We start from the raw sequence: 27,262 nt of genomic DNA on the forward strand, positions 1-27,262 counted from the left end.
ATCGCAGTGGGAGCTGCAAATAATATCTCTGTTTATATGTGTGTGTGAATTTTATCATGCTTGAAAGGGACACACGCAAAGAGCATACATCTAAGACTGATAAATGCAAATTAGAAAACAAAATTGTTGACATTTAAATACACTGAGCCTTAAATCTTCAGTTTTTTTGTGACTTGTAATGCTCAAAAATGTTCCCTGTTTTACTAAAGTGCAAAACATTTTGTAGACCACCATTTTCATATTTTCTTTAAAAAAACGACGAGCAGCATTTCTCCAAACTGAAGTTCGGTTATGACTACTTTATGATAAAATTGATCGTATTTGTCCCTTCCAGCCCAGCATTGCAGCGAGGGTTGGAGCCAGGTGGGCGATGCCTGCCTGAGGATCAACTCCAGCCTAGAGAGCTACGACAACGCCCAACACTACTGCAAGAACCTGAACGGGAACATCGCCTCACTCACCACCTTCAAACAAGTGCACTTTGTGCTTGAAGAGCTCAAGAAGCTCCAGCAACAAGACAAGGTGAGTATAAACTATAAACCAGCGTAGATTGCATACTGGTTTTTGGTGCCCAGGTGATGAAGATGAGCTGTTTAGTGCTTGTGTAATTCTTGCATTTCAGCTACTACAATTCCTAACTTTAGAAAGCACCAGAACAGCAATAACTTAGTCCCATTTACAGATATTGTGCTAACAGTAGATGTGGTGGTAGTTGAGAGTAGAGCCCAACCGATATGGAAATTTTAGCTATCGCTGATACAGATATTAGAAGAGAATGGCTAATGCAGATAACCAATATAATGACTGAAGTTTTTTTTTTTTGGCTTCGTCCACCTCAAGAATCTAAGTAAACAGCTACTTTTAAATCTGTTTTAACACTTAAAGTCTTGAAACAATCTTCCTAACGTGCGTTCACATTTTCTTTACTCCACTATTCACCATAAGGTTATCAAGTCTGTTACAAAAATATAAATTAATACGGATCAGTTAAAATAAACTCATTATATTATTTTATATTATTTCTTATATCATTTATTATATATTATAATATTATTGAATTTATTATTGTTAATTATTTAATTTTTAATTTACACATCAGTTAAAATAAACTTATTTATTATATTATATATTATAATATTATTAGTGAAATTATTATTGTTGATTTTGTTATTTTATTATTTATTTTATTTTACAGATCACTTCAAATAAACGTACCATGCTCCTTTCAGCAAAGTATGCTACACAGTTGCTCCCTGCTTCGTCTGCGCTGAATGTGAAAGTGAAACTTAAAGTGAACAGAAATGACTTGAAAGTCGTTTGCATGCGCCCTCTGCTGGATACATTGTACAATTACACCTTTTGCTTGTCAGGACACGGCTTGTTCCCCGTGTTTATATCAGCGCATGATGGGACAATTATCACAGATAACAATTTGTCCCCAAATGCCTTTATCGGCCTAAAATATCAGCCCGACCGATATATCGGCCCTACAGTGGGGCTGTAGTTGAGAGTCATCCTTAACACTGAGCCTGACGGCTCGTGGTATTGCGTGAGATTGTACAAATGTTATTTTATATGTTTGACCAAAATGGCAACTTTGTCATTTCTCAAAATGAGATGGTCCTAACTGAACACTCTTCCTGTTCCTTTAAGAAATGCTAGGACTTTAATTTGTGGCCTGTCTTATATACAGCAAACCACAGCTACAGACCACAAGCTCTTATTGTTGAAGCTCTGGACTGCTGGGTCTTATTTGCTGGTTTCCACTTTAATCAGAACATTTTCCATGATGTAAGCCACATCAAAAGAGAACATGTTTCTGTCACAAACAAGATGCAGTCAGAAAGTTTAGACTGCATGTCTTTCAACTTCCAGCTCTGTTTCAGGATGTTACAGTAGAGCTAAGCTCTGATCCACCGCCCCGTGCAGTTCAAAGAGAATGACGAGCAGGCTCGCTTCTCTGATCTGACGCGCCTTTTCGGTTCACTCAGCTCTTCTGTTTGGTCTCTGGGTCATAGTTGTACTCCTAATTTGATATTCAAAGACTGAAGCCACCGTTGCATCACTCGGTACGCTGGCGATGAAGAGCAGGTTTACCGACCAGAGTCGACCTTTGTTCTGTTACTGACGCTGATCGGATTCAGGTTTGGAGATGTCGAGGCTGAATTCAGATGTTGCTAGGTGTTTCTAAGAAGTTGGAAGTTTAAATCTTAAGCTGCTTTGCTCCAGTTTTATTTCCTTTAAAGCTCTGTCAAAGCATCCATATCATAATTTAACTATCTTTTCTTATCGTAGGAATTTTGAGATCCCTGTTACCACCTCTATAACCTCACTGCTCCATTTTCGTCTTGCAGCAAAAAAACAAAAACAAACTTGGAATCCAGTGATGAATTTAGTTTGGTCATGCTTGCTGTGCTCACGAGAACATAATTTGCTGTCAGTCTGCTTAGTTTATTCAAATGTTGTTATTTCTTCCAAACAGAACCTTGACGTGCCTTTTCACATTATTTTTCCCATTACTTTAAAACTCGAATCCTGAAGGCAAATAAGTAATCATATCTGTGAAATTATGTTTAGCAGACTCTTAATGGCCTTCTTTGTTCCCAGGTGTAAGTGCATGAGTCATTAATTTTTTTTCTAAGTAGCGTGACGGAACAGAAAAAGAAGCACATTTATGCTGTTTTATTGGAAGTTTAAATCTCCAGCTCTTCTTTTTTTTTTTGTTGTTGTCTCCGTAGCGGCTGTCCCCCTGGGTGGGCTTGAGGAAGATCAATGTGTCATACTGGGGTTGGGAGGACATGACTCCCTTCACAAACAGCAGCTTGCACTGGCTGCCTGGGGAGCCCAGTGACTCTGGTTTCTGTGCCTATTTGGAGGAGCCTCAGGCGTCGGGCCTGAAGGCCAATCCGTGCACTGCAACCGCTCATGGGCTCATCTGCGAGAAAGCTACAGGTGAGAAACACGCACAGCTATTCCCATAAGCAAAAATACGTTCAAATAACATTTTTTTTTTTTTGAGTTCCTGTTATTTCCTGTTTATTCGCAGGAAACCCTAATCAGAGTACCCGTTCATCTTGCAAGAAGCCCTGCTCGCTGCACACGAACTGTGCCAACTGCACGAGCCAGGCCATGGAGTGCATGTGGTGCGGCAGCACGCAGCGCTGCGTGGACTCCACCACGTACGCTATCTCCTTCCCCTATGGCCAGTGTCTGGAGTGGCAGACTGCGGACTGTGTGGGTAAGAGTGTTTCACTGCGCCTAATCCAGACAAGTTGTCGTGTAAGTCCATAGTTTGGCATTAAGGGGGCAGACAATAAGCTCCGCTAGATTGGCTTCTGTAAGCAGTCAATATTCATCACAGAGAGAAAAGAGGTCGGGGAAAGAAAACAGCTTAAAGGGGAAGGTGTTTGCTTCACAGGGAGAATCGTATTAGTTTCCAGTGATTGACTTTAGAAGCTGCTATTGGCTTTTAATGGCCAATTACTTTTGCATATAATCTGATGTCCAGCTGCTGCTTTCCATGCTGACTGAGCTAAAGATGGACCCACTCCCATTAGATCCTTTTAAGTAGCCTTGGACTAAGAAAGAGACTGGAGTTGAATAAACAAAAGGGGTATTGCCACACTTGTAAAATCAGAATTTTTAATTAGCTCTCTGTGCTAATATGATGATTTTTATCACCTTGTTCTGAAAGGTGAAAGCTGGGCAATGATTTTATTTGCTTGTTTGTGTTTCTGTTTACTAAACTATCTCTTTAAATGTGCAGAAAATAATCATTGGATGTCCTGTACATCTACATTTACATAATATTTGGAGTCAACCCCAACTGACTATTAAATAACTCTAAATTACTGGGACTGTTTTACAGATACTGAGCTAATATTTGGTGTTGTAGTAGCTAAGACTGATCTACAACACATATTCTGAGTTCTAACAGTGTGCAAGAGATTTGTCTAAAACCTTCCCGTTATCTATTTGTAGCCAACATTGTCTGTTTGTAAGCAAAATATCTCAAACCAGTAGATGTATTTTAATACAACTTTCAGAAATTGTCTGAATACCTCTACAGTATACCATTTTACAGATATCAGAGTCCGTTTCTTTGTCATTCGCACCACATGTGGTACATGTGGTGGAACAAAATTGTGTACACAGGGTCCCAGTTACATCCAACAATAAAATGTAAAAGAAAAACTGTAATAAGATCTAAGATATGAACTAAGAAAAACATCAACTAAAAATATGCTTAGCACTAATAGCATAAAAACAGTAAAAACAATATGCCAATACTAACAATACGCTGTTACTAGCTAATATTGATTATTATTTTTGTATAGTATAGCCTAGAGTCATTATTAATACATATGCTAACCATGCTGTCTCGCAGTTTGGCACTGGATAGCGCATAACTTCATTAGCAAGATTTAACGAAAAATGGCTACATCTTTGGCACCTCTCCACATACGGTGGTGGACCATATGTGTTCCTTCAAGAAATGCTAAACCTCAAATAAGTTTCAAATATTCAGAAAAACTAAAATATTGTACATTTGTGCTTTTATCCTTGTTGTCAATGGCTCATTAATGTGTCACATAATATAAAAAATGTATTTGCGTTCTTTTTACATTATGGGTATTTCGGTTGTGTTTACATTTTGTACCCAGCATGCAGTTTTTTGTCTATGCTTTACACCTTGTTTCCTGTTTCTGTTCCCCCCCCCCCCCATGGCAGCGTTACAGCGCCCCACACAGGCCTGGCATAGTAACTGCAGCCTGATGTGTCATTGCTATTTTAGTAGATTAAGACAATTCTAGAATCCGTGTTGTGTTTACAAGTATATTCTTTAGAAACAAATTAAAAGATTGTTTTGGAAAAATTGCATTTCATTACGATCAAGTCCTTCGTTTGACTCCATTATTTTGGAAGCTTTAAATCTCAATCAAACATTGCTGTTTCTTTGGCCTCCCTGTTAGCTGAAAACTTTCACCCTGCATCTTTTGGAGAAGCTGATGAGCTCTGAGCCGTATGCTTCCTATTGATTGGACAGTATGGGATCATTTCACAAATCACACCTCTGTGCTTTACTCAGTGGTGCTTAAAAATCTCAGTCATACCATTAAGTATTCACATCTTCAAACACATTTATTCCTCAGCATGTATAAATTGCAAAGATTACACAAAGCCCACATAGAAGAAGAACAGAGTAAATATAAAGGCAGTGATCGGTATCGTACTGGACACATACTGAGGAGAAACAGTTTTTTCAGGACCCTGCAGTAAGTCGATTGGGGAGCTCCTTCACCTGAAGGTCGTTGGAGTTGTTCGGCTCGGTGCTGCCGCGTGATGTATGAATTATTCCCACAGTTGTGTCACATCGAGAAAACATCTCTGATCAGTTTAGCGAGTAACAAATTTAGGGAGCCCAAGAGTGCTGTCTCAAATTCATTTGTGTCCGCTGCTGGTGGGCAGCGTGGAGATTCTGCTCACCGCGGATATTTGTCTTGAGGAATTAGTCTCTCCCGGCGTGAAGGGCGAGGAAGGTTGTTCTGAAAATTCGCTTTGTGTTTTTTTTTTTTTCTTGTTGTCTGTGTGGGAAAACCGACTGAACAAGCCCAAGTCTTGCATTTTTTAAAACGATTTCTTTCTTAATTTAAATGGCATTAAATGTCAGTTCACACTGCTTGCTTTATAAGTTTATTTGTCTTTTAGTTGGCAAAAGGTTCAGTTTGCAGCCTTCATTTAAACAAGTTATCATTTGTTAGATTATACCAGATACTTCAGAGTCAGTCTTTCCATTCAGGACATACTAGCTGATCCACCCCGATATCTTTTCACTTTCCTTGTAATGACCTTCTCTCAGAAACCAGATGATTTTTGCTTCATTTTGATGGGTCGGAAACACCCCCCCACCCCCCTCCAGCTGCGTTCAAACAGAATTTCAAACACGAAAAACTGATGTGACTACTTTAACTCGAATGATTTTTCTCCCTTGAATTCAGTTTTCAAGCGAAAACTGACAAAAGATTAAATGATTTTATGATTAAATGTTTTCCAGCCATTCTGTTTAAATGCAGAACATTATTTTGTATCGGCGTAAGGATTGCTCGAAGCAAGTGCAATCTACATAAATGAAAGATTATAGGATCTGTTAAAACCTTTTGATTGATCATTTGCATTGAACAACTAACAAAACTGGATTTTAGTTATTAAATTCAATATGGCAATAAGTGACTCATGCTTTATTTTTAATGAACATATCCATCATCTTCCTCTTTTAAACCTCTGCAGCTTGTGCATGATATGATAAAGCTGTTTTGTTTGGAGTTTGTGAAACATTTAGCAAACGGATTATCTTAATGCAACCACTGTGTACGTTCCAATAAAGGTCAGGTCATCTGGATGTTTTTTTTTTTTTTTAGATCCAAAGGACAAATGAAGGACGCAACGTCTCAACAACAACAAAAAAGAGAAACTGTCCACATGACCTGACTGAACTTTGTTGGATTTTTACCTGGATTATTGAGCATGAACTTTGACACTGTTTACGTTGAATTGTATAGCTAACTAAGCTAATCTTATTAAGTTCATTTATTTTCGAGCTCAGAACCTATTTTAGTCTAACTTATATCTGATATTGAAATGATTGCATCTTTACTTTGAATCTGCTGCTGATTATTTCAGACTTGTCAGTTTTGTTGAGCAAACCGGTTTTATTTGTGCCAGGATTCATTGTTTTTCTCTAGAGACGGTCTTGATCACCATACAGTTTCTGTAACACCTTCATTCTGCAGTTTAGTTGTTAAAAGTCTTGGTGAACGACGTGGGCTTCGTATTTCAGCATGCTCTCATGTTGTAGCAAAGCAAGAAGTCCTCGTCCAGCTGCTTCTATTTTCAGAAGAACAGAAATCCTCCACTTATGGCTTGTCGTCGAAACAAACTTAAATGGCCTCACTTTGTGCTGATTGCTCTTGTGTTGTCATGGTTTCACATCCATTAGTAGAATAGCTGCAGATTTGTTTGACATAAACTGAGGTAAAAGCACTCAGTGTTTGTCTCCTTAAAATAGTGGTGGCATTTGTCCACCGGAGTGTCTGTCGCTCCGAAACTTGTCGAGCAATTTAATGGCCTTAAAGCCCCTCAGCTGACAAAACAACATTTCTGCTTTGGTTCTTGAAGTTAGACTGGAGTGCCAAAGCACACGTTATCTTTAATCCTCCTCTGGAACTTTTACCCAACTTTTTCTTAATCTCACAGTCTATGAACCTCTCCTAAATCCACTAATCAATAAATGCTAGACACTTCTTCATAATCCACCTATCTGTTTTCACATCTGCTGTCTTGATGCCAAACTTGATAAGCGATTTGTGTTTTAGGGTAAAGCACATTAAGCCTCCTTAATCTACAGCTCCTATAAGGATTAAGAAAGTCCTAAATACAGGACTTTGTTTGCAAAATGAGTGAACAATTGCTGTTCTTTGTTTTTGAATTTGTGTGGGTGTCTAATAGTGTGAAAGTTACTATTTTGGGGGGAATTGAAAATAATTGTGACAATGAAAATGCAGTTTATTGAGGTCAGCGTTTGAGAGCTTTTCCTTCTCTTTTAGCACAAAACTGTTCAGGACTGCGGACGTGTTCTCAGTGCTTGGAGCAGCCAGAGTGCGGCTGGTGTGGAGATCCAAGCAGCACAGGAAAGGGGCTGTGCATAGAGGGTTCCTACCGGGGACCCATGAAAAGGCTGTCGAAGCAGGGCCAGCAGGGCCAGCCGGGCCAGCAGGGCCTGTCCTATGACATGAGCCTGGAGCCAGGCAGCTGCCCTAAAGACAAGGGCTTCGAGTGGGCCTTCATTCACTGCCCTGGTGAGTAAATTACATCCTGACAGGCTTCCTGAAATTACAGATAATGTGTCGCGTGTACGTCTGTGTGAGAGGTTCTTATTGGGTATTGATCTTAGTTTTTTAAATTCATTATTTTGAGAAGATGTTCATGCCCAGGAATGTTCCTGTTTCAGCTCTGTAATGCAACAAATCCCTCCCAGATGATTTCATGCAACCGCTTGGTTATATGATAATATATACACACTGTAGGGTGCAATTTGATGATCTGAGGCTTGAATGAACAATTATTAGCTTTATAAGGACTTCAGTAAAGTAATCAAAGAGCCATACATTAAAATGCAAAATGTACAGCTTTTTTTGGAAGAATTTTCAGTTTTCTTTCTTTTATTACCGGTATGTGGATTTTGCAGCATAATTTGCATATTCTTTTCCAAAATCTTTAAATTTAAGACATCCATGGAGTTTAATTCCTAACTTTTTTCCAGGCTGCTTAAATTTCACTCAATATTTTGATTTCATGAATTTATTTTAAGTCGTTTTCAAATGAGGACATTAAAGGCCACACACAGCTTGCCCCAGGAAGACTTCTTCGCCGGGTACATAGGGGTAATGTTTTACATCACGTTAAAGTAAAACGTTTGGATTTAATTTTAAAACTAACTTTAAAACTGCGCTTCAACTAATTTGGTTGAGAAATGATACGCTTGAGCCAAAATTGCCAAAGTTTTCCCAGTTGGAGATTTAATTCAAGCTAATTAAAAGTTGTATCCATAAAAAAAAAACCTTCTAAAAAGCAGAACTGATTAAACAATAATTAATATGACATGGCAGACACAAGCGCCTGACAGTGCTAATGGGCTCTTTTTTTTTCTAGGAACAATAACTGCAGCTTTAAAATGATTCACTGAATGCTGCATGACATTTAGTCCGGTGTAATTCAAAGCTTATTTTAAACGTCTTTTATTTATTTATTTTCAGCTTGCCAGTGTAACGGCCACAGCACGTGTGTGAACGGCAGCATGTGTGAGCAGTGCCGTAACCTTACCACCGGTCCACACTGCGAGACCTGCATGCCTGGTTACCATGGAGACCCAACCAATGGCGGCAAATGCCAGGGTGAGCGACGCATTGCTTTAACGACGAGCCATTCTGTAAACACTGGACCCGACCTCCATCACCTTCCTCATCGTCTGTTTGTTTCCATCAGCGTAACCACATTTACCTCCTTTTGTTTGTCTTCTTCTAGTGTTTTAAATTGTGATCAACCATTTCCAGGAAGTAATTATTTCTATGCCAACCTGTACTGTATATTGTGTCATCATGACATTTATCTTGTCATGCTGCAGTTTAACCAACAGAGGGCAGTAGAGTGCACTGGTTTGAACTCCATTTGACATTTTGACTCTTGTCTGGTTTAGGTGTTATTTACATAAATTGATGGAAACAAAACAACCAAAAGCATCACATGTGTCTGGTTCAGCTGCATAACAAGAACGATAGGGAAGTAGCTTTAGGTTTGTTTGAAGTTTGTGTAGTTTGTGGAGAAAATGCTAAACGTGTAAACACAATTTTTTTTCCCCATAAAGACTGGCTGAAAATAAAAAGTAATTTAAATACATCACCTACAATTAACTAAACATATAAAGGCAGAGGGGAAGAATTATTTTTAGGACAACAAATACAAAATCGAACACATCCGCTTCAGGATTTTACCAGTAGTTTTAGTTTCTTTATATAAAACATTAAACTGATGCTTTTATAGGGCTAGATTTCTTATGTCAATCTCCTACCACATCAAAAAGAAAAATAAAGAATTTGAGCGATTGCCAATTATAGTATAAATAAAATGATGGCTCTTAAAGTAGAAGAGTTCATGTCTGCTGAATTTATTGTGATGGTTCCAGTCAGAGCACACAAGTGGCATTAAATTAAACAGGAAACGACCCTATTAGTATCTGATGTCTGGAAGTATCTTTGTAATAAAAACGCTTCACATTCACCAGAAAATGCTCAAACTGAACCCTAACAAAGACAAGTGTTTACATTTTCTCATCAGTCTTTAACATGAGTCATGAAAAAACATTCCTGGGAAATTTCTTGTGCTTTTTTTTTTTTTGAAATATCAGAAGTGGGAGTTGGACACACCCATACACAGGCATGGGAGTTTTATATCTTTTCATTTATCATTTATTAATAAAAAATGTATAATTATTGTCTAATACTTTTTAATATGAAACTAAGCAGGTAAAAGTTTGTAATACTCTGTATTTCTTTAAAATCTGGGGTCAAACAGATCTGTTGTAAGTCGTATAACTGAAGCTCTGTTTTATTTAAACAAAGAGTGACTAGTGAGAATTTTTTAATGTGTTTTAATGATTTAAACCACATTTTTTCCAGTAGTATGAACTAGAGCACTTGGTTTTAAAGCATCCCTAAATATGCATACATACCATGCTGGACTCTGCAGAAGAGGGAGGGTGTGGAAGGCCCATTGACCCATCAGTAACGCACGTTTTCCATGTTTTAAAACTCACTGACCCTGAAGGATAGGGTCTCTTATCTCCTTGCAAACACAAACCTAAAAGCCCATCGAAGTAGCATCGCTTCAACAACCTGTTCACTCATTTGTCACCCACCATTTCTACATTTCACACACACGTACACACACTTTTTTTTTTTTTTTTACCTGGCGGGTGGTGTAGCCTCCTCTAGGGAGTTTTTTCAGAAGGAGGTTCTCCCTCATCTGTCTGATCTTTGAAGTTCAGCCCAATCTTTTGCAACGTGCAGTTGTTTACCACCTTGCTCAGATCAATATCAATTTTCTTTCTTTGTGTTCGGTGCAACAGAAAGAATCTGCGGCTTAGCTTTGAACAAACACTACAACCAGTGTGAAACTGCCAAGCGCTTCAAATCGAACATACACATTTTTCCACACAGACTGTGGGCATTATAGGATTTTTGGTCCCCTCAGTTGGTCTTTAACTCCAATACTTTTAGGAATTGCTGATGACACTTCAGTGGTATTGTGTAATTGGTATGAATGGTGTATTTATCCGCTTGCGTTCTCCATTATAACACTCATTTTATTCTCCGTTTGTTCTTGTCACCCGGTCTAGCCTGTAAGTGCAACGGTCACGCAAACGTATGCCAGGTGTTGACGGGGAAGTGCTTCTGCACCACCAAGGGCATCAAAGGAGACCAGTGCCAGCTGTGAGTACACCAGGAACACACACACAGAAAACTTCAATTGAACAAGTTAAAATGAACTCTGCTGTGCTGTCATTTGCAGACAGAGCTCACAAGACAAATCCAAGCTTTGAAATGTTCTTATAACATTTCTAAAAAAAAAAAAAAATAATGTTATGGTTCATCAGAGCTTGCAGTTAACCATGTGTTGCATTCTTACTTGTGCTCATTATCATTTTAGTATCAGGCTCTCTTTTTACTGTGATCTTAAATTAATAAAATCAAAAATATATATACAAACAGAAACGATTATCACACCGTCCATCTGGAGTGAGTTTTGGGCAGGTAACGTAGTGTTTAATTGTTCATTTTTTATTATTTTCACTGATAATTTTTATATTTTACTGTGATTTTATTATCTTTACTGGTTCATCTGGGTCATTACTCATCCTGGACATTACAGAACAGTAAAGAAAAGTGGACTGGGTCATATCGGTGTGTTAGTAATTTGTAGTAAAACGTGCTTTTGTTAGTAAATTACATTACATAGCAGATTTTTATATTAAATTAGCTTTGGAATAGTAATAGACATCATCGTAGTGACTTGAGCTGAATTTTGTCATAGATATATTTAGACTTAGAAAAGACAAACGTGATCTGATTTGGAGTTGGTTAACTTTGACTTGTGGCATCTGCTTGTTTCATCATATGATGGGGTTCTTTGTATTTTTACAATTTAATTATAAGCGTTGATGTCAAATCCCTGTAAGCAACTATTTTTAATATGCTTGTCATAAGGCGGACTTATTATGGTATAGTCTCCATCCATTCAGCCGTTTGTCTTTAATGCACCATATGCGGCACTTTTTTTTTTTTTCATGGCTAATCAAATGCAGCCGAGTTGGTAAAACCAAAGTAAAGATCCGTTTCCATTAACAGACAGAAAGTCCACCTCTTAAAATTTTTTGCTGACACTGTGTATTAACAGCAGCGTAGGAGGGCCATTTCTTTTTAAGCTGTCTCTTTTCTCACTTGTAAGCAGAAAGGATGCTGGTTTTAATACCATAATGCAGTAAGAGTTATGAAGGGGTACTGGCAACTTGAACACGCATCCACACACATTGGAACAAATTCACCTCATAGATGCTTTTTTTTCTTTAAAGTCTGCCAACGTCATTTAAAAAACAAGCAAACTTGGTTTTAACTTTAGTTTTTGAGTTGTGTGTTTTATCCTCGCATGTTTCATACTGCATTAATTTAAATTTCTATTATGGTGGTAAAAAATGAATTTTGTGTTCACTGAAATTATTTTTTTCTTCACAATTCTTCAACGTACTATTTTATGTTTTACTACATAAATACATTTAATAACCCAAAGCTGTCCTTTAGGAAATTTATAATCTCCTTCCTGCTTGTCAGGACTTATAGTAAAATAGATTCTGGTATATTTAAAAAAAAAAAAAAAAAAAAAAACAGAAAAAGACACAACTGTTTACGTTTTTCTTGGAGAGGTGGTGATTTTTTTTTCTAGTTGTACAGTTGTGACTTTAATATTTAACCTTAAATTTCCCTGAACATTGCACTGTCTGACCCTGGGGTGAATTTGCTGGAAAGATTTGCAACCGTCTCAAATGTTCAAAACTTTTGAATCTTTCTCTCTGTAGAATGGTCGACTCCAAATAGTTTAGAAATGACCTTTAACCCTTTCCAGCTTGATGGGTAGCAGTAATTATTTCTTCACGATCATTGCTGATTGCTTTCCATCTTAGTGTTGTGTTAACACAAACCGGTATGCTTCAGAACAACACACTTCCAAAAGTCCTGCTCTTTTAGAGGTGATCACACTGATGATCAGTTCACCAAGTGGTGAGAAAATCAGTTTGTTTCTGTACACTTGGGTTTAGATTTGGATCATAGAACCCAATAAAGATATTTTATTAAGATAAAAGATGAGATAAGATAGAACTTTATTGATCCCGCAGGAAATTATTGTGCCAGAGTTTCAGTACAAAGGATCATACACAAGAATCACAAGATATAAAAATAACCGAGAATATAAAAAAAAACAACAGAGAATATTAAAATGTCAACAATTAAGTTCTAAACAGGTGCAGACAGAATTATTAAAGTGTTTATTGTGGTGCAGGATTAATTTTATTGTCTTAGAAAGGGGGAGGAGTTGAAAAGTTTGATATTCACAGGGAGAAAGGACTTCCTGTGTTGTTCTGTGGAGCACCTCGGTGGTCTCGGTCTACGACTGAAGGTGCTGCAGTAAGAGTCCAGGGTGTCATGCAGGGGGGGTGACGTGTTGTTCAGGATCTGGAGCAGTTTCCTCAGCATCCTCTGCTCAGACATCACTGTCAGAGACTGCAGGTCCACTCCCAGAACTGAACCAGCTCTCTTGATGAGTTTATCGAGTTGGCATCAGCTTTCTTCGACCCTGCTGCTCCAGCACACCACAGCATAGACGATGCTGGAGACCACCATGTGGTAAAACATCTGCAGCATGGTCCTGTAGATGTTAAAGGACCCGAGTCTCCTCAGAAGAAAAAGGTGACTCTGCCCTTTCTTGTATAGTGTTAGCTGTCCAGTCCAGTTTATTGTCTAGGTGGACCCACAGGTACTTGTAGCAGTCCACAGTGTCCACCTTAGTCCCTTTGATGTTGACAGGGTTGAGGGGGCTGATCTTCTTCCTGTAGTCCACCTGCAGCTCTTTAGTTTTTCCAACGTTGAGATGCAGGTGGTTCTGTTCACCACACCTCTGTATTCAGCTTCCTGGTCATCAGTGATGCAGCCCACAATGGCAGTCATCCGAGAACTTCTGCAGATGCAGGATTGTGAGTTGTACCTGAAGTCCGAGGTGTAGAGGGTGAAGAGGACCGTCCCCTGAGAAGCCCCTGTGCTGCTCAGTATGTATTACGTTCTGATGTAAACCCTAGAACTGAAAGAAGGCAGACTTTCATTTCACTGCAAGTGTAAATAATGGAATTACTTTCTATATTTGTATAGGAGTGTTAACTCTACAGGAAATGTTTAAAGAAATAAAAAGAGAGTAAAGCAAGATATCAAGTATAAGAGTCAATTAATTGCTTTTTTCACACTTGACAAAGTATCACATTGATTTCTTTTCACAGACAGAATGCAGTGCAGGACACTGATCAACTTCTTAAAAAAATACTAGTGTACATGTGCACAAAATACACGCGTGCCATGCAAACCTTTGCAAAGTACATATACTGGCACCACAGATGCCGTTAAAATCTCTAAATAATAGCTGTAATGATGAAGGAACTGGTGCAGAATAATAATTGTTTCTGGAGAAAAAAGATGACGTCTGTGGTGCGCTACAGTGATCAGTCATCAGGAAATATTTTTCTGTAGCGCTCACTTGGATTCATACTTTAATCAGGAAACGTCTGATGGGGGGGGGTACAGCAGTAACGAATGTTGAGTCGGCTAGATATTGTTCAGGTTCTCAGCACATTTCTTTCTTTGCATGTGTGTTTATGGTGTGCACGGGCACAGAAACACTTTCAAGCTGAGTGTAGATCAAATTAAGATACAGTGAAGGGGATTGCCTGAGGTTTAGATGTGTGCATGGATGCATGCAGGTGTAGATTAAATTAAGATACTGTGTAGAAAAGCTGAATTATACCAATGAGCATGTGGGGTTTTGAGTGTTGCCCTCTACACACGCCAGGCTGTTGAAGTACTCCAACAGTGAGGTTCTTTAGGGTTTAGAAGCCATAGGTGGCATTTCTCTCTCTGTTCTTTGTACCGTGGTAAAAGATCACCCAACTCCACTGTTTTTCCTTAATGTTCACTGGACCATATTTTTGTCCGTCACCACGGAGTGAAGAGGGGAGATTGGAAATACCTGGTCTGTTCATGTTGAGCATGATAACTTGAAAAACAAGTGAGGTACTGACTTCCAGTTTGGTGTGTGGCTACATCTAGATATAAAAAGATTCCTTTCAAAGACTGGGTTACCATGTCAAAATCCAAGATGGCTGCCACCATATGTGTATATACTGTATGTAAGATGTGCCAGGATATCCTTGTAAAAGAGATTAATAATCTCAGTGGATTTATTTCATGGTTTAAAAAGGTTAAAAAAAGAAGTAAATATTGTGAGCTGGACAACTTAAAAAAAAAGCAACTTTCATTCATTGCCAACTTTCATTGTGGTGTGTGGGTGCATGTACATGTAAAAATTCATTATCAAAAATTGGGTTGCCAAGTCGAACTCCAAGATAGCCACCACCCCGTCAGCACTGACGTAGCACTAAGCTATCGGTGCGCAATACAGGCACGCTAGCTAAAAAGTTAAAGTTAATGGCAGCGCTCCCACCCCTACTCGAAAACTGTCGGTACAAACAGCGTGCAGCTCAGACGTGTCTAAACAAACACCCCCCCAGTCGACAAAAATCACAGATGAGATGAGCGCCCCGCCATGGCAAGTCATCGGAGGGAAATGCTGCTGGTCTCCATAAGGTTCAAGTCTCGTTGCTGGGTTAGGTATGTACTGGTAATGGTTAGGTTTAGGGTTAGATATGTACTGGTAATGGGTGGCTGAAGATTTATCTATGGTGGCCAAGGCCACCAATGGCCAACCCTGGCTCTTCCATTGTGCCTGGTCAAGGATAAAACTGCTCCCTTCACTCACCAGGATCTGTCACTCAGTGCTGCTTTGGTCAAGCAATAAATAAATTAATTACAATTTTAAAAACGATTAAAAAAACACCACTTTTCTTATATACAGCGCAACTCCTACCCACTTGAATGTCTTGCATCAAAAACGTTAAGTATGATCACTCCACTTTCATTCCCTGTTCAATTCCAAACCAGAAAAAACACTCCTCTCAAAATCTACAAACATTGATTATTCAAATCCCTCAGAAGCAGGGGCCATCAGCGTACCACTTGTCTTTTGTTTTTCATACTGACACATTCTGATGGCATATACAGTCGATAATATTAAAGATCTTGAAATAAGTTTGGTGTCACACAGTCTGTCCTGCAAATCAGAAATGTTGGTGAATTATTTTAAGCGTTCAAGTCATCACCTTTTCCAGTAACAAGCCGTACTGCCACCTCCCCCTCAGTGGCGTTCGCATCTCTCAGCCTGCTTCCCTCCAGAGTTCACCGTCCTCTCAGACTCCTCACACCGCCTCTGTTTTTTCACAACTCGACAAGCTTAATTGGTCGTAACGTAAAATCACTGCAAAACTAAAATAAGAATAAATGTCATTTTAGAATCATTTAGACGTTTTTCCGCCTTCTTTCCGTTCTAGTGCATCAAACAGAAGAAAAACAGCAGGGAGTGATGACAGAGGAGTTCATAGTGAATTGTTGACAGTTGAGGGCATCAAAGATAAAAGAGAGATGAAGGAGATAAAGAACAGTGCAGTCCAGTGAACAGTGCCATATGCTCCTCTTCATTAGAAGGTTTTGGAACGGCACGCACCTAATAAAACATTCATTATCAGACAGTTAAAGGCTTTCTGTGATACTGTACTAGTTGAGCAAACGGCAGAACCACTGTAGATGTTTTAATCCTGTTTGTGTCACTTTTTATGCTTATTGGAAAAAAATAATATCAAACATTTTACGTCAAAATTCACTAACCTAGATGTTGCAATGATTTTTGTTCAGGTGAAGCTATTTAAAGCAAAAATGTTTCCCATTTATGTTTTTTTTTTTTGGTTAACTTTTTACAGGCACAGATCATATCCCTTTTTTGTAAACACCAGAAAAAAAATCACTGTTTTAAAGGCTTTTAAAAAGAACTTCCCACAAAAGATCCCCAAATAATGTAAAATACACTTCATATACTTCATATTTTGGTTGTATGATGTTGTTCAAGGCAAAATTTGTAATAAAAAAAAAACAATGGAAATTAGTTTTCATGTTACAAACTGCCACCTTTTTAATTTTATTTAGCCTATTTTGAATTAGGAGAACAACGTAATTGATGATGCTTGTTGTCCAGTGAGAACCAATGTAAAATATAGATCTGGTGTCAAATCATGTAATGGTTTTAACATTGAATTAAAAACTAGGAAATTCATCTTTATGTTTAATAAAATTAACATTTGCCATTTAAAATAATAACATAGTTTACTGTAAAGTAAGTGAAGATTGTAAAGTGTTTAAAATCTGTGAAATTATGTACTTTTTTCTCTCCTGTCTATAGTCGTTTGTGAGATTTTTTAAAATATATTATTTATTTTGTTTGACAAAATATCAAACTTATCAATGTTTGTTTTAGATGGACCAAATACAACTTTAACTTATTTATTTATTTTTTTTAAATATTCTCTCATTGTTGTAATTTTTACTAAAATATGTAATAAGAATAAACTAATTTGATTTGGGGAGTGGTGGCGCAGAGGGTTGGAGAAGGAGCCAGGAGGTGGAACACCTGGAGAGCTGGTGCAAAGAGAATAACCTTCACATCAACGTGAAGAAGACAAAGGAGATGATCGTGGACTTCAGAAGGAACAAACACACCTACACCCCCCTGAACATAAGAAGATCTGTGGTGGAAGTTGTCTCCAGCTACAAGTACTTGGGTGTACACATGAATGACAACCTCAGCTGGAGCAGCAACACCACAAGCCTGATCAAGAAAGCTCATCAGAGACTCTACTTCCTCAGGCGGTTGAGACGAGCTGGTCTGGGAAGCTCAGTCCTCACCTCCTTCTACAGGTGTGCAGTGAAGAGCATCCTGTGCTCCAGCATCAACGTGTGGCATGGAGGCTGCACAGCTGCAGAAAGAAAAGCTTTGCAGAGAGTAGTGAAGGCTGCACAGAAGTCTGTTGGAGTCAGTTTCTCTACCATCACAAACATCTACACCTCTAGATGCAGGAAGAGGACCACCTGCATCATGAAGGACCCCACTCACCCAGCACACACACTTTTTGCCCCGCTCCCCTCAGGAAGGAGGTTAAGGAGCATTAAGTGTCACACAGACTCATGTTCGTGCTGCTGTTCGACATAATGTTTTTATGTTATTAGTGCTTAGTGCATTATTTAGCTGTTCTTTTCTTTGTTCCTATCTTAGATCTTATTAATGTTTTTCTTTTACATTTTATTGTTGGATGTAGCTGGGACCCTGTGTACATAATTTCGTTCCACCACATGTATCACATGAGATGCGAATGACAAATAAATCTCTCTGACTCTGTGACAGTGGGCCTGTGATTGGAAGATTGCTGGTTCAACTCCTGGTACTGACAACATCAAAATGTGGGTGGGATAGGTGAAACACCCACACCTGTCTCCTCCCTCATTTGCTCCACTCTGGGCCCTTGAGCAAGGCCCTTAACTCCCACCAACTGCTCCCCCGGGTGCCCTAGGTTGCAGCTCTCTGCTCTACACAGAGGGCTGTGGCAGCTCAGTGGTCTTGGTTGTGTCAGGAAGGGCATCCGGTGTAAAAATAATTGCCATGTCTTCGTGCCACTTAGTTCACTGTGGCGACCCCTGAAGAGGTGAGCAGCCAAAAGAGAAAAAAATAACAAACAAATAAACTAATTCAATGTGTAGTGGCAAGTGCTCCAGTTGTCCATGTAAGCTAGTGCACGTGGGTTTGTGCAGTCCATAACATAAAATCTTCCTGATTTTATTCAAGTAAATAGTCTGTAATCTTTATCTTAAAATCACCCCATAAAAAGGATGATATCAGCATCAACCTTGTTTTAATTTTCTATAAGAAAGATATTTATGAGCTGAACAACAGGCTCCATATCAGGTTTTTTGCAGTTTGGCTACTTGTACTTTAAACAGATTCTGTTACTTCTGTAGATATGTTATGGCATTATATTCCACCTCTAATTATAAGTTCCAGGTTATTGTGACTTTATTCTTCTGGCTCATTTTATTTAACAAGTCAAGGGATAGAAAACTTGACCCTGAATGGCAAATTAAAGCAAGCCTCCTGCAGCTCACCAAATGACTTTTACACAAATTATTTCAGACGGCTGGTTTCAAGAAAAATTAGTTGCTTTTTTTTTTAACCTCCTGAGATCCAAGCTCTGGTTTGCGATGCATTTTTCATATCTCCTAGATATTTGTGATTAGATGGACCTGATTTGTGTATAAATAAAGCTTCCTCTTTGAACAGGAAGTTGTATTTTGTTACATGGTTATGTCATACTTAAAAAAAGAGTCCTCAGATGGGGACAATAAGCTTATTTTACAGCATAACACAACAACATTAACATGGCTTAACAAAGTATAAAACACTATTGAACAGTATGAAGTATAAGGTACAGCAAAGCCAAAATGTAATGTCCCCATATGTGAACGCAGGGTCTCAGGAGGTTAAAGTTTTCATTTCTAAGCAGTGTGAAGATTTGAATGTGGAGCTCTGATCAGATCCATGTCTTTAAACTTGGTGTAGCTGTGGGCTTTCCACAACCTGTTTTGAACTTTCTGTTCTCCACCCACTAATTGCTGATCTCTAAAACACGAGAACTACTCCCTTTTGTGTTTTATTCATTAAAAAGTGTTTTCTTGAATCAGTAGCTCCTGTTTCATGTTGCTGTTGCTTTAATAAACAAAAGTTCAAGAAATTCCCCAAAACTTTTCCAAACTATCACATTGATTGCTTTTTGTCAGATCTCGGAGTCTCGATGAGACGCCATCAGCAGGAGCTCGCGTTGGCACTTGGCGCTCACAGCACCTGATAAGAGACATTTTTGCGATCAGTCTGTTAGCACTCATCTGCCTCTTGTTGTCTCCTTTTTTGTTTTCTTCCCTGCAGATGTGACTCAGAAAACCGTTACCTTGGCAATCCGCTCAGAGGAACCTGTTACTGTGAGTCATTCCCCACTGGACATCTCCTCTCTAAGGAGACAGCTCATACGTTCTCACACATACACATGCACACATTACTGGCTATTCTCTCTCTCTGCTTTTCCTTCTCCTCTTTACTTCTCCGCTTGCACTCTTCCGCTCGAGGCAGATGGTGCATCTTAGCACCTTGGCACCAGGGGCGCTTGTTCGGTGACAGAATGACTTGTCGTGAAAATGTCAAGTGCGTCAGAGAGAGTGAGTGATTGAGCTAATCAAGGAGACAGAGGAGTAACATTTTTCCACTTGTCTACTCACTCAGTCATGCACCTATTCATTAATTCATTCCCAAAGTTGGCTAAATGATAATGTGACTCGTAAAGCAAAAAAGAAAATCTGTGGAAGTGCTTACGTAAAGCTATCCCTCTGTGCCGAGTGGCGGCACACGTCTGCTTCTGTATCTGCGCGTGCTGTAGACAGTGGTGTTTGTTCTTTGTGTGCTTACTTGCACGATGGAGTGTCCTTCACGGTGCCACAGTTGGACTTTGTGAGTTGTTATCTGCCTTTCAGCACTTTTCCACTGACATCAGAGCCTTTGCCAAGGTTTTGTTCCTTTTTAAAATGTCATAGCCTGACAACAGGCTCACTGAGGATGAAGAGACAAGAAACTAAAAGCCCAAAGCTTGTTTTAACCTCTGGACACCACTGGAACTCTTTGAGCGTTCTTATGCAGCACTACAAACATGACACCCCCTGCAGACAAAAAGGCCACTAAGCTTAGACGAACGGAGTGCACAAACTTATTCAGCTTCGCCATACTTGATATTTGTGACTTCTTGCTGCTGATAAATGATCATTTTTGCTTGTTTTACTGGCTTTCAGACATCTGCAAATACTGTGAATGCCTTTAAAAAGTTCGGAATAGGAGTCTCTGAACAGAAAACGCACTACAATTTTCTGAGCCTGTAGAAAATGATATACTGTCTGCCAGTGTGATCACTGTGCACGTAGTCTAATTTTCTTGTCAAAATGCCAGCTACTGTCACGAATAGACAACAAACATTCATGATACAAATTTGCTGCAAACCTGCATGTTTTGTAGATCATTCCTTTGTACAAACTTATATGTAAATAACACAGGTCCTTGTCACTGGGTTATAGATAGATAGATGTATATTTTATTGTCCCCAAGGGGAAATTTGTCTTGGACATCGTGTTGTCATACAAAAACAGTGCCTCTCATCTATCATTGCCTTTTATATTGGTGAGTTGTTTTGATGGAATGGCCGATGTCCGATATTCAGCTTTATTGCTAATATCGGCTGATACCATGCCGATAATATCGTGCATCACTAACCTTAAATCCCATATTTCTGCTTGTATGAACAGCATTTTCTTTTAACTCTCAGCTTTTACAATATATAATCTTGTCTCTTCTATTAAGAGTCCACAAAGTTGTACCTGGAAGCTGAGGTAGGTCTTTTTGTGTCTCACGTTTTAGATAATCTCTTGATCGACTACCAGTTCACGTTCAGCCTCATCCAAGAAGATGATAATCATTACACTGCCATCAACTTCATGGCCTCACCTGAGCAGGTAACTTGTTTAAGAGGACATGTCGTGACTCCTAACTTGTTTTTCTTTGTAGAACTGAAACGCACCATTCGTTCTTGTTTAATAACAATAATAATAAAACTAATTTATGTATGCTTAAATCTTAGAAACTTTACATTATTTTGTACATAAGTTTTTTAGCATTTGTGTTTACTTTTGCTGTATTGGTCTCCTGGATTTAGGCAAACAAGAACCTGGACATGTCCATCAATGCATCAAACAACTTCAACCTTAACATCACGTGGTCGGTGGGGTCAACAGGTAGACTTTGCAGTTTCAGTTATTTTGTTATAGAAATGCCTTGTTGCACAAATTGAACATATTGACCAATATTAAACTGTCTTATTGCTTTGATTATTTTTTATATTCATTTAGCCATTTTAGTTGAGAAAAAAACAAACAGCAAAAGTAAGTTTTGTGGTAATTATTTTTACGGATTATCTGTAATAGTCTAAATAAGGGCTGCACAATACATCTAAACTTATTCCCGTTGTGATATTAATGTTTGCTGGAGCTGCATAAAATTTGAAAAACAACTGATGTGCACTATTATTGTTTAACATTGTAAAAACATCATCAACTGTGATTAACCCTCATTTCCCAGACCAAAAACATGCATGTTAGTCTTTCTTCAGGCCCAGGCCTCCCTTGCAAAAGAGATCTGCTCTCAATGGGATTTGCCTGGTTAAATAAAGGTTAATAAATAAATAAAAAATAAAAATTCCCTCACTCCTCACTTCAGTCACCACTAACATCTAAACCAGGTATGAGCATCAAGATCGGTGAGAGTCTGTTGGATTGACCAAATCTACAAGTTAGATGTATTCCCACCGCTAGTTGGAATGACTCTCCGTCACATTTTGCAGTACACTGAAAACTGCAGATTATCGGATCATAGAAAGCCGAACAACTTCCACACCGTCGAGTGAGTATTTCCTCTCTTATCAGTTATGTCATCTGCTTTCTCTTCACTTGTGAAAGCTTGTTCAGTCACATTCTGATGGTCATGGCACTCATTTTGAAAAGAAAACTTAATTCACGTTGGAGCGTAGCCTAGCCTAGCCTGCTACCACTGACTTCTTCTGGACTCTAGCTGTGCTTCACTACGCACTTACATAGTTGTGTCGTGACTTTCTGTTTGGGTTGAAATGGCCGGTGGCTTCAACTCGAACAGAAAAAGAAACATGCCGGTGAAACACTGTAATCATAGTGTACTGTATATTGAAATATAGAAAATGTGCTTAAAACTCATATCACCATTATTGAATAAAAGTATATTGTGATATATATCAATATCGAATTATTGTCCAGTCCTAGTGCTATATAAGTACAGTCCATATACCGTTTATCTCAACATCATCAAGGACTGCTTACCATTCATTCAGATTATATTTGGATAATCATACTGACCCATTTTACACCAGGCGCTCAAATTGTCCCCATCTATTAACTTGCATTTGGATTGAACCAAATACAGTTGGTACGACCTCAATAATGTGCATTGAAAACATTTTTCCTTAAAATACCTTTGGGAGGGTTGGGGTGGGGTGTGTGTGGTCTGGTCTGGACCTGTTTTGTCCACACACAGAATGGTGAATTGACATCCGATCACAAAGACGTCTTAGATTAGCATTTACCTGACAGGCGTGAATGCTCTGTCAGAGCTGATCACTTGCAACTGAATTATCCAATACTGATATATAATGCCAGATATGACCAGGGCCATAGATCCTCACTGTTCTTGATGATTATTTAGATGATTTGTGGTTGATTGTCGTGATGGCAAAACAAAAGAGCAGAAGTGGAGAAAATGTGGATTTATTGCAACCAATACTGTTAGCACAATATCACATTTCAACAAGATCACAATTGCATGTTTTTCTGGTATTATGCAGCCCAGCTAGTGAATTAAGTTCAATTTAATTTTCTTACTAACGCTGGTCCACAAACCTTTTAATACGTCAAATTCTACACCAAAGGAAATGGTTACCTTGACCAAAAATACTTTACATCTTCGATAAACATTTGTCCAAAGCCAACATTACTAACTCCTGTCTTGTAGGTGTTTACAGTGTCACATGTTATAGGTCTCCTGAGGAAAGACACCCAAGGACACTGCAGTCCAGTGTTTATCGTTTGTCCTTCCTTTCGTACAAGTCATCTGGCCCTCCGCTTTCCCCACAACGCTGACATTTCCTGGCCTCTAAAACACGTTAACCTCACGCGCTCCTCCCCGCCACCATAACCTTTTCAGAGCGCCGTCATTAATATTTGAAGTTGGGTCCCCTTTCTTCTGCAAAGATATTGTGTCTCAGAAGGAATAGGAGCCTCTTCACAATTGACGAGAGCGTGAGGCGCCTTTAGGTGGGAGGAGGCGGGAGGATGGAGGAGGAGGAGGGTGGGGGTGATTTCAATTAAGATAAACATGCTCACGTAGCCACATTCAAGCTGTCATTTTCACTGCTTTTGTTTCAGAGCTGTGGGTTGGAATATCAATGCTGCAAAACCACTGACATGAAGAAGGATGAGAAATGACTTGGAACATTCGGACAGATGGGAAATTGACAATTTTTATAGAGTTTTACTTAAAAAATAACATTAATTCTGGATATTATTATGGGTATTAAGAATTTAGACCATTGTTACACTCAGCTGGATAAAATAAAATTCATATACATAAAAAAAATATACAACTAGTTACTATTTGTAGTTGTAAGCTGGGCCTCATGTGAACATTCGGCTCTTAAGTTCCAGAGGCCAAACATACTAAAGTGTTGGAGATCTGAATTAAAGAGGTAAAAGTGTGGTTTCCAACATTTTAGTCTTTTTTTTTTTTTTTTTCCAAAATTAAATACAATAAATGAGTAATTCCACAATCATGCTTCACACTTTTTTTTTTTTCTTTTGGTTGTTGTCATTGGAAAATAAGTTAAATGCAGTTGGTAAATAACAATAATTGCCATTGAGTGGTTTCCTGTTGTTCAAAAATGGCTAAACAAATCCATTAATGCATTCATAATAACATGTTGCAGCCAAAGCAGCTCCCGTTCTCTGTGTGTAAGCTGTTTGAAAGCTAAATGACATTGTGCTGACAATGAACTCTTTATCCCAACAGCTGGAACGATCTCCGGAGAGGAGGTGCCCATTGTGTCCAAAACAAACATCAAGGAATACAGAGACAGCTTCTCCTGTGAAAAGTTCACCTTTAGAAGCAACCCCAACATTACCTTTTATGTTTACGTCAGTAATTTCTCATGGCCAATCAAGATCCAGGTAAGGACTCGTACAATAGCATATTTTACAACGCTATGTAACTTTTTTTTAACTCCCTTTAGAAAAATGTGGCAAAGGATTTGATTAGTAGATCAGTGGAAAAATTAACACTAAAGAAGTATTGCCTGTCTGCTTTTAGTGGTTTTAAAATTTCAGAACAAACATCTTTGACAAATACTAATCAAGCAAAACTAAAATTAAATCACACTTTATTTATTGTGGAACATGACAAAAGAGAAAAACCTACAAGGATTAACAGCAAAGTCAAAGACAAAATGACGTGTTGAAATCAGGTCTCTCTTGTAAATGAGTCCTCGAGGCTCAATGGGATTAACCTGTCTAAATAAAGGTTGAATGAATAAATGAATGAATGAATGAACGTGTTTCCAGTCTGTTGCAGAAGAGGTTCAAATGGACGATATCTCTTGAGGGCTGCAGAAATGAGTTGTTGGTGCTGGAAATGTTTGCAAAATCAACTATTAAACACAAAAATGAAGAATGTTCAAGACTATTGCTTGTTACTATCCTTCTCAGGAATGTGAACAAGTAAAAAGTCTTATCAGCCTATATTCTGAGCAAACGCCAAACAAAAATGTCGCCATCTAAAAAACTATTGTCCTTTCTCATGTATCAATAAAATAATTTAACCGAAGCTATTAAGCAAAACTAAACATATTTTCTAAAAGCATTTCATATTTAGTTGCTAAGATATAGTAAATATTCAGATAAATATGTATGCTGTTTATCCCAAAAGTTCCATAATGATGACTGTCACTTCTGTGAAACATGGTGGCGGTAGTATCATGATTTGAGACTTATTTTGCTGCCATTGAACAGCGACAAGACATTTCTAAAGTTTATGTATTTTCATTTGGAACAATTATTTATGGAAAAATATCTTTGTGACGGTGAATTTATGGTTCTATGTCTTCTTAATTGCACGCTTGACCACAAATTGTACGACGTGAACTCTGTGTTATACTTTCCTGAACACAAGGCTCTGCTAAGTCGCTCAGCTGACGACAGCGGAGGCTCCACATTTAGCTAATTTATCACACAAGGCTCACAACAACACACAAGCTTTTTCTGGTGAGAAATTGCTCACAAATTTGTTCTTCTGGTGTATTGAACAGTCAAACCAGCACATTTTCACCGCCTGTTAGGTCACTGTGAAAACTACAGATCTTGAATTGGACGCTGTGCGAGTATGACAACAAGCGTGCATGAGTCAACAAGCTTTAATAGCTTTATCGAATGAGGGAAAATATAGCAAGTTCTGTAGCAAGACTAAAAAGACAAGTTGCTCTATTAAAATTAAGTGTAATGATAATGTTTTGGGACAAATATGCAAAGTCATGACCTTCATCGATAGAACTGAAACAGACAGTTTGTGAGGAAAACAGAGGAAGGAACCCAAATTCCTCTCTTCTGATCCAAAGTTAAGAACTTTATTGCCATTAAGGCAGCAACTCGATGTGTAAACTATCATTACTGCAGCTGTTCATGTTATAAGTTTCATTAAAAAAAGACAGTAGTATAAAATGTGTTCACTTTTTGTTGTATTTGTCTCTTTGTCAGTAATGTAGAATATTATGAGATATTCATCAACTCCCAAGCACCACAGTGAGCCAAAACAAAGCAAATAAAAACAAAACACCCCTACAACTTATTTAATGAATTACTACAATAATATAAGGAGGTTTTTGTTTTGACAGTGCATCAGAATTATAACTCGACTCTGCAGCGGCAGTCTTCCTACTCCTATAACACATTTGTCTAGCAAAAAGCGAAAGCCCTTACAAAGAAATATAATACAGCGAGATAACAGTGATTCCTAATAATGGTACACTGAAACCATTTTGCTAATTAGTCCACTCCCAGATATTGATTTTTATATTGTGTCCCACCATTTCACATGGTAGATGAGTGAGACCACCTTGGAGTAATAACATCTTTGGGTTTGGTCCATCTATGGAGGTGGCACAGTTATCGATTTTTTTATTAAATTCTCCGGCCAACAGTCACTTACTTATTATAGACTGAGTCTGAGCTGTAAAAGCAAATAGCTTCTGTAATGGGATAAGGGCTCTTTTCTTGTTTGGCCTTATGACGCGGGGCAATGAGCGGTTGAGATAAGGCAACATTTGAAAATGCACTCTTTGTTTTTAGGGTTAAGCACAGGCAATAAAATATGAACCAAGATAAGGAAACGTGCTATCGGAGGTGAGATCTTTCAGTGACATCATCATTTGTGTAAGTGGAATTCAAGTGACTGCTCTGTTCAATAACAGTTATTCTCCAATAAAAAATAGCCTTAAATTGATGCAATCTATAGGCTGAGATGGACAAATTGAAACGGAGTTTACTTTTATTGCTTTGAGCTCATGTGAAAAGAACAAAATGTCTCGTTTATTTAAAAAAACAGACAGCAAATCATCTGTACTTTTCTTGTTAGCCATGTCAGTGAGCATCACGTTTCAGATCAGCGAGTCTCATTTTCTCGTTAATAAGGTTGAAAAAGTCAAAGGTGGCAGAAGTTCGGGAGGGTAATGGAGTTG

At 38.4% G+C, this 27,262-nt stretch overlaps 1 protein-coding gene across 1 annotated transcript in view; it reads left to right on the forward strand.

The window, feature by feature from the left end:
• The window catches only part of atrnl1b (attractin-like 1b), a 77,941-nt gene that overhangs the window by 19,781 nt on the left and 30,898 nt on the right, over window positions 1-27,262 (forward strand). The window contains exons 15-24 of the mRNA XM_037691440.1: window positions 335-522; window positions 2,739-2,952; window positions 3,047-3,238; window positions 7,605-7,856; window positions 8,814-8,951; window positions 10,952-11,045; window positions 19,789-19,841; window positions 21,319-21,413; window positions 21,614-21,692; window positions 24,547-24,704. Coding sequence (XP_037547368.1) covers window positions 335-522; window positions 2,739-2,952; window positions 3,047-3,238; window positions 7,605-7,856; window positions 8,814-8,951; window positions 10,952-11,045; window positions 19,789-19,841; window positions 21,319-21,413; window positions 21,614-21,692; window positions 24,547-24,704 — 1,463 coding nt within the window. The remainder of the gene's footprint in view (window positions 1-334; window positions 523-2,738; window positions 2,953-3,046; window positions 3,239-7,604; window positions 7,857-8,813; window positions 8,952-10,951; window positions 11,046-19,788; window positions 19,842-21,318; window positions 21,414-21,613; window positions 21,693-24,546; window positions 24,705-27,262) is intronic.

The sequence above is a fragment of the Nematolebias whitei genome, chromosome 17 (genome assembly GCF_014905685.2).
Source record: "Nematolebias whitei isolate Nwh7 chromosome 17, NemWhi1, whole genome shotgun sequence".
Taxonomy (NCBI): Eukaryota; Metazoa; Chordata; class Actinopteri; order Cyprinodontiformes; family Rivulidae; genus Nematolebias; species Nematolebias whitei.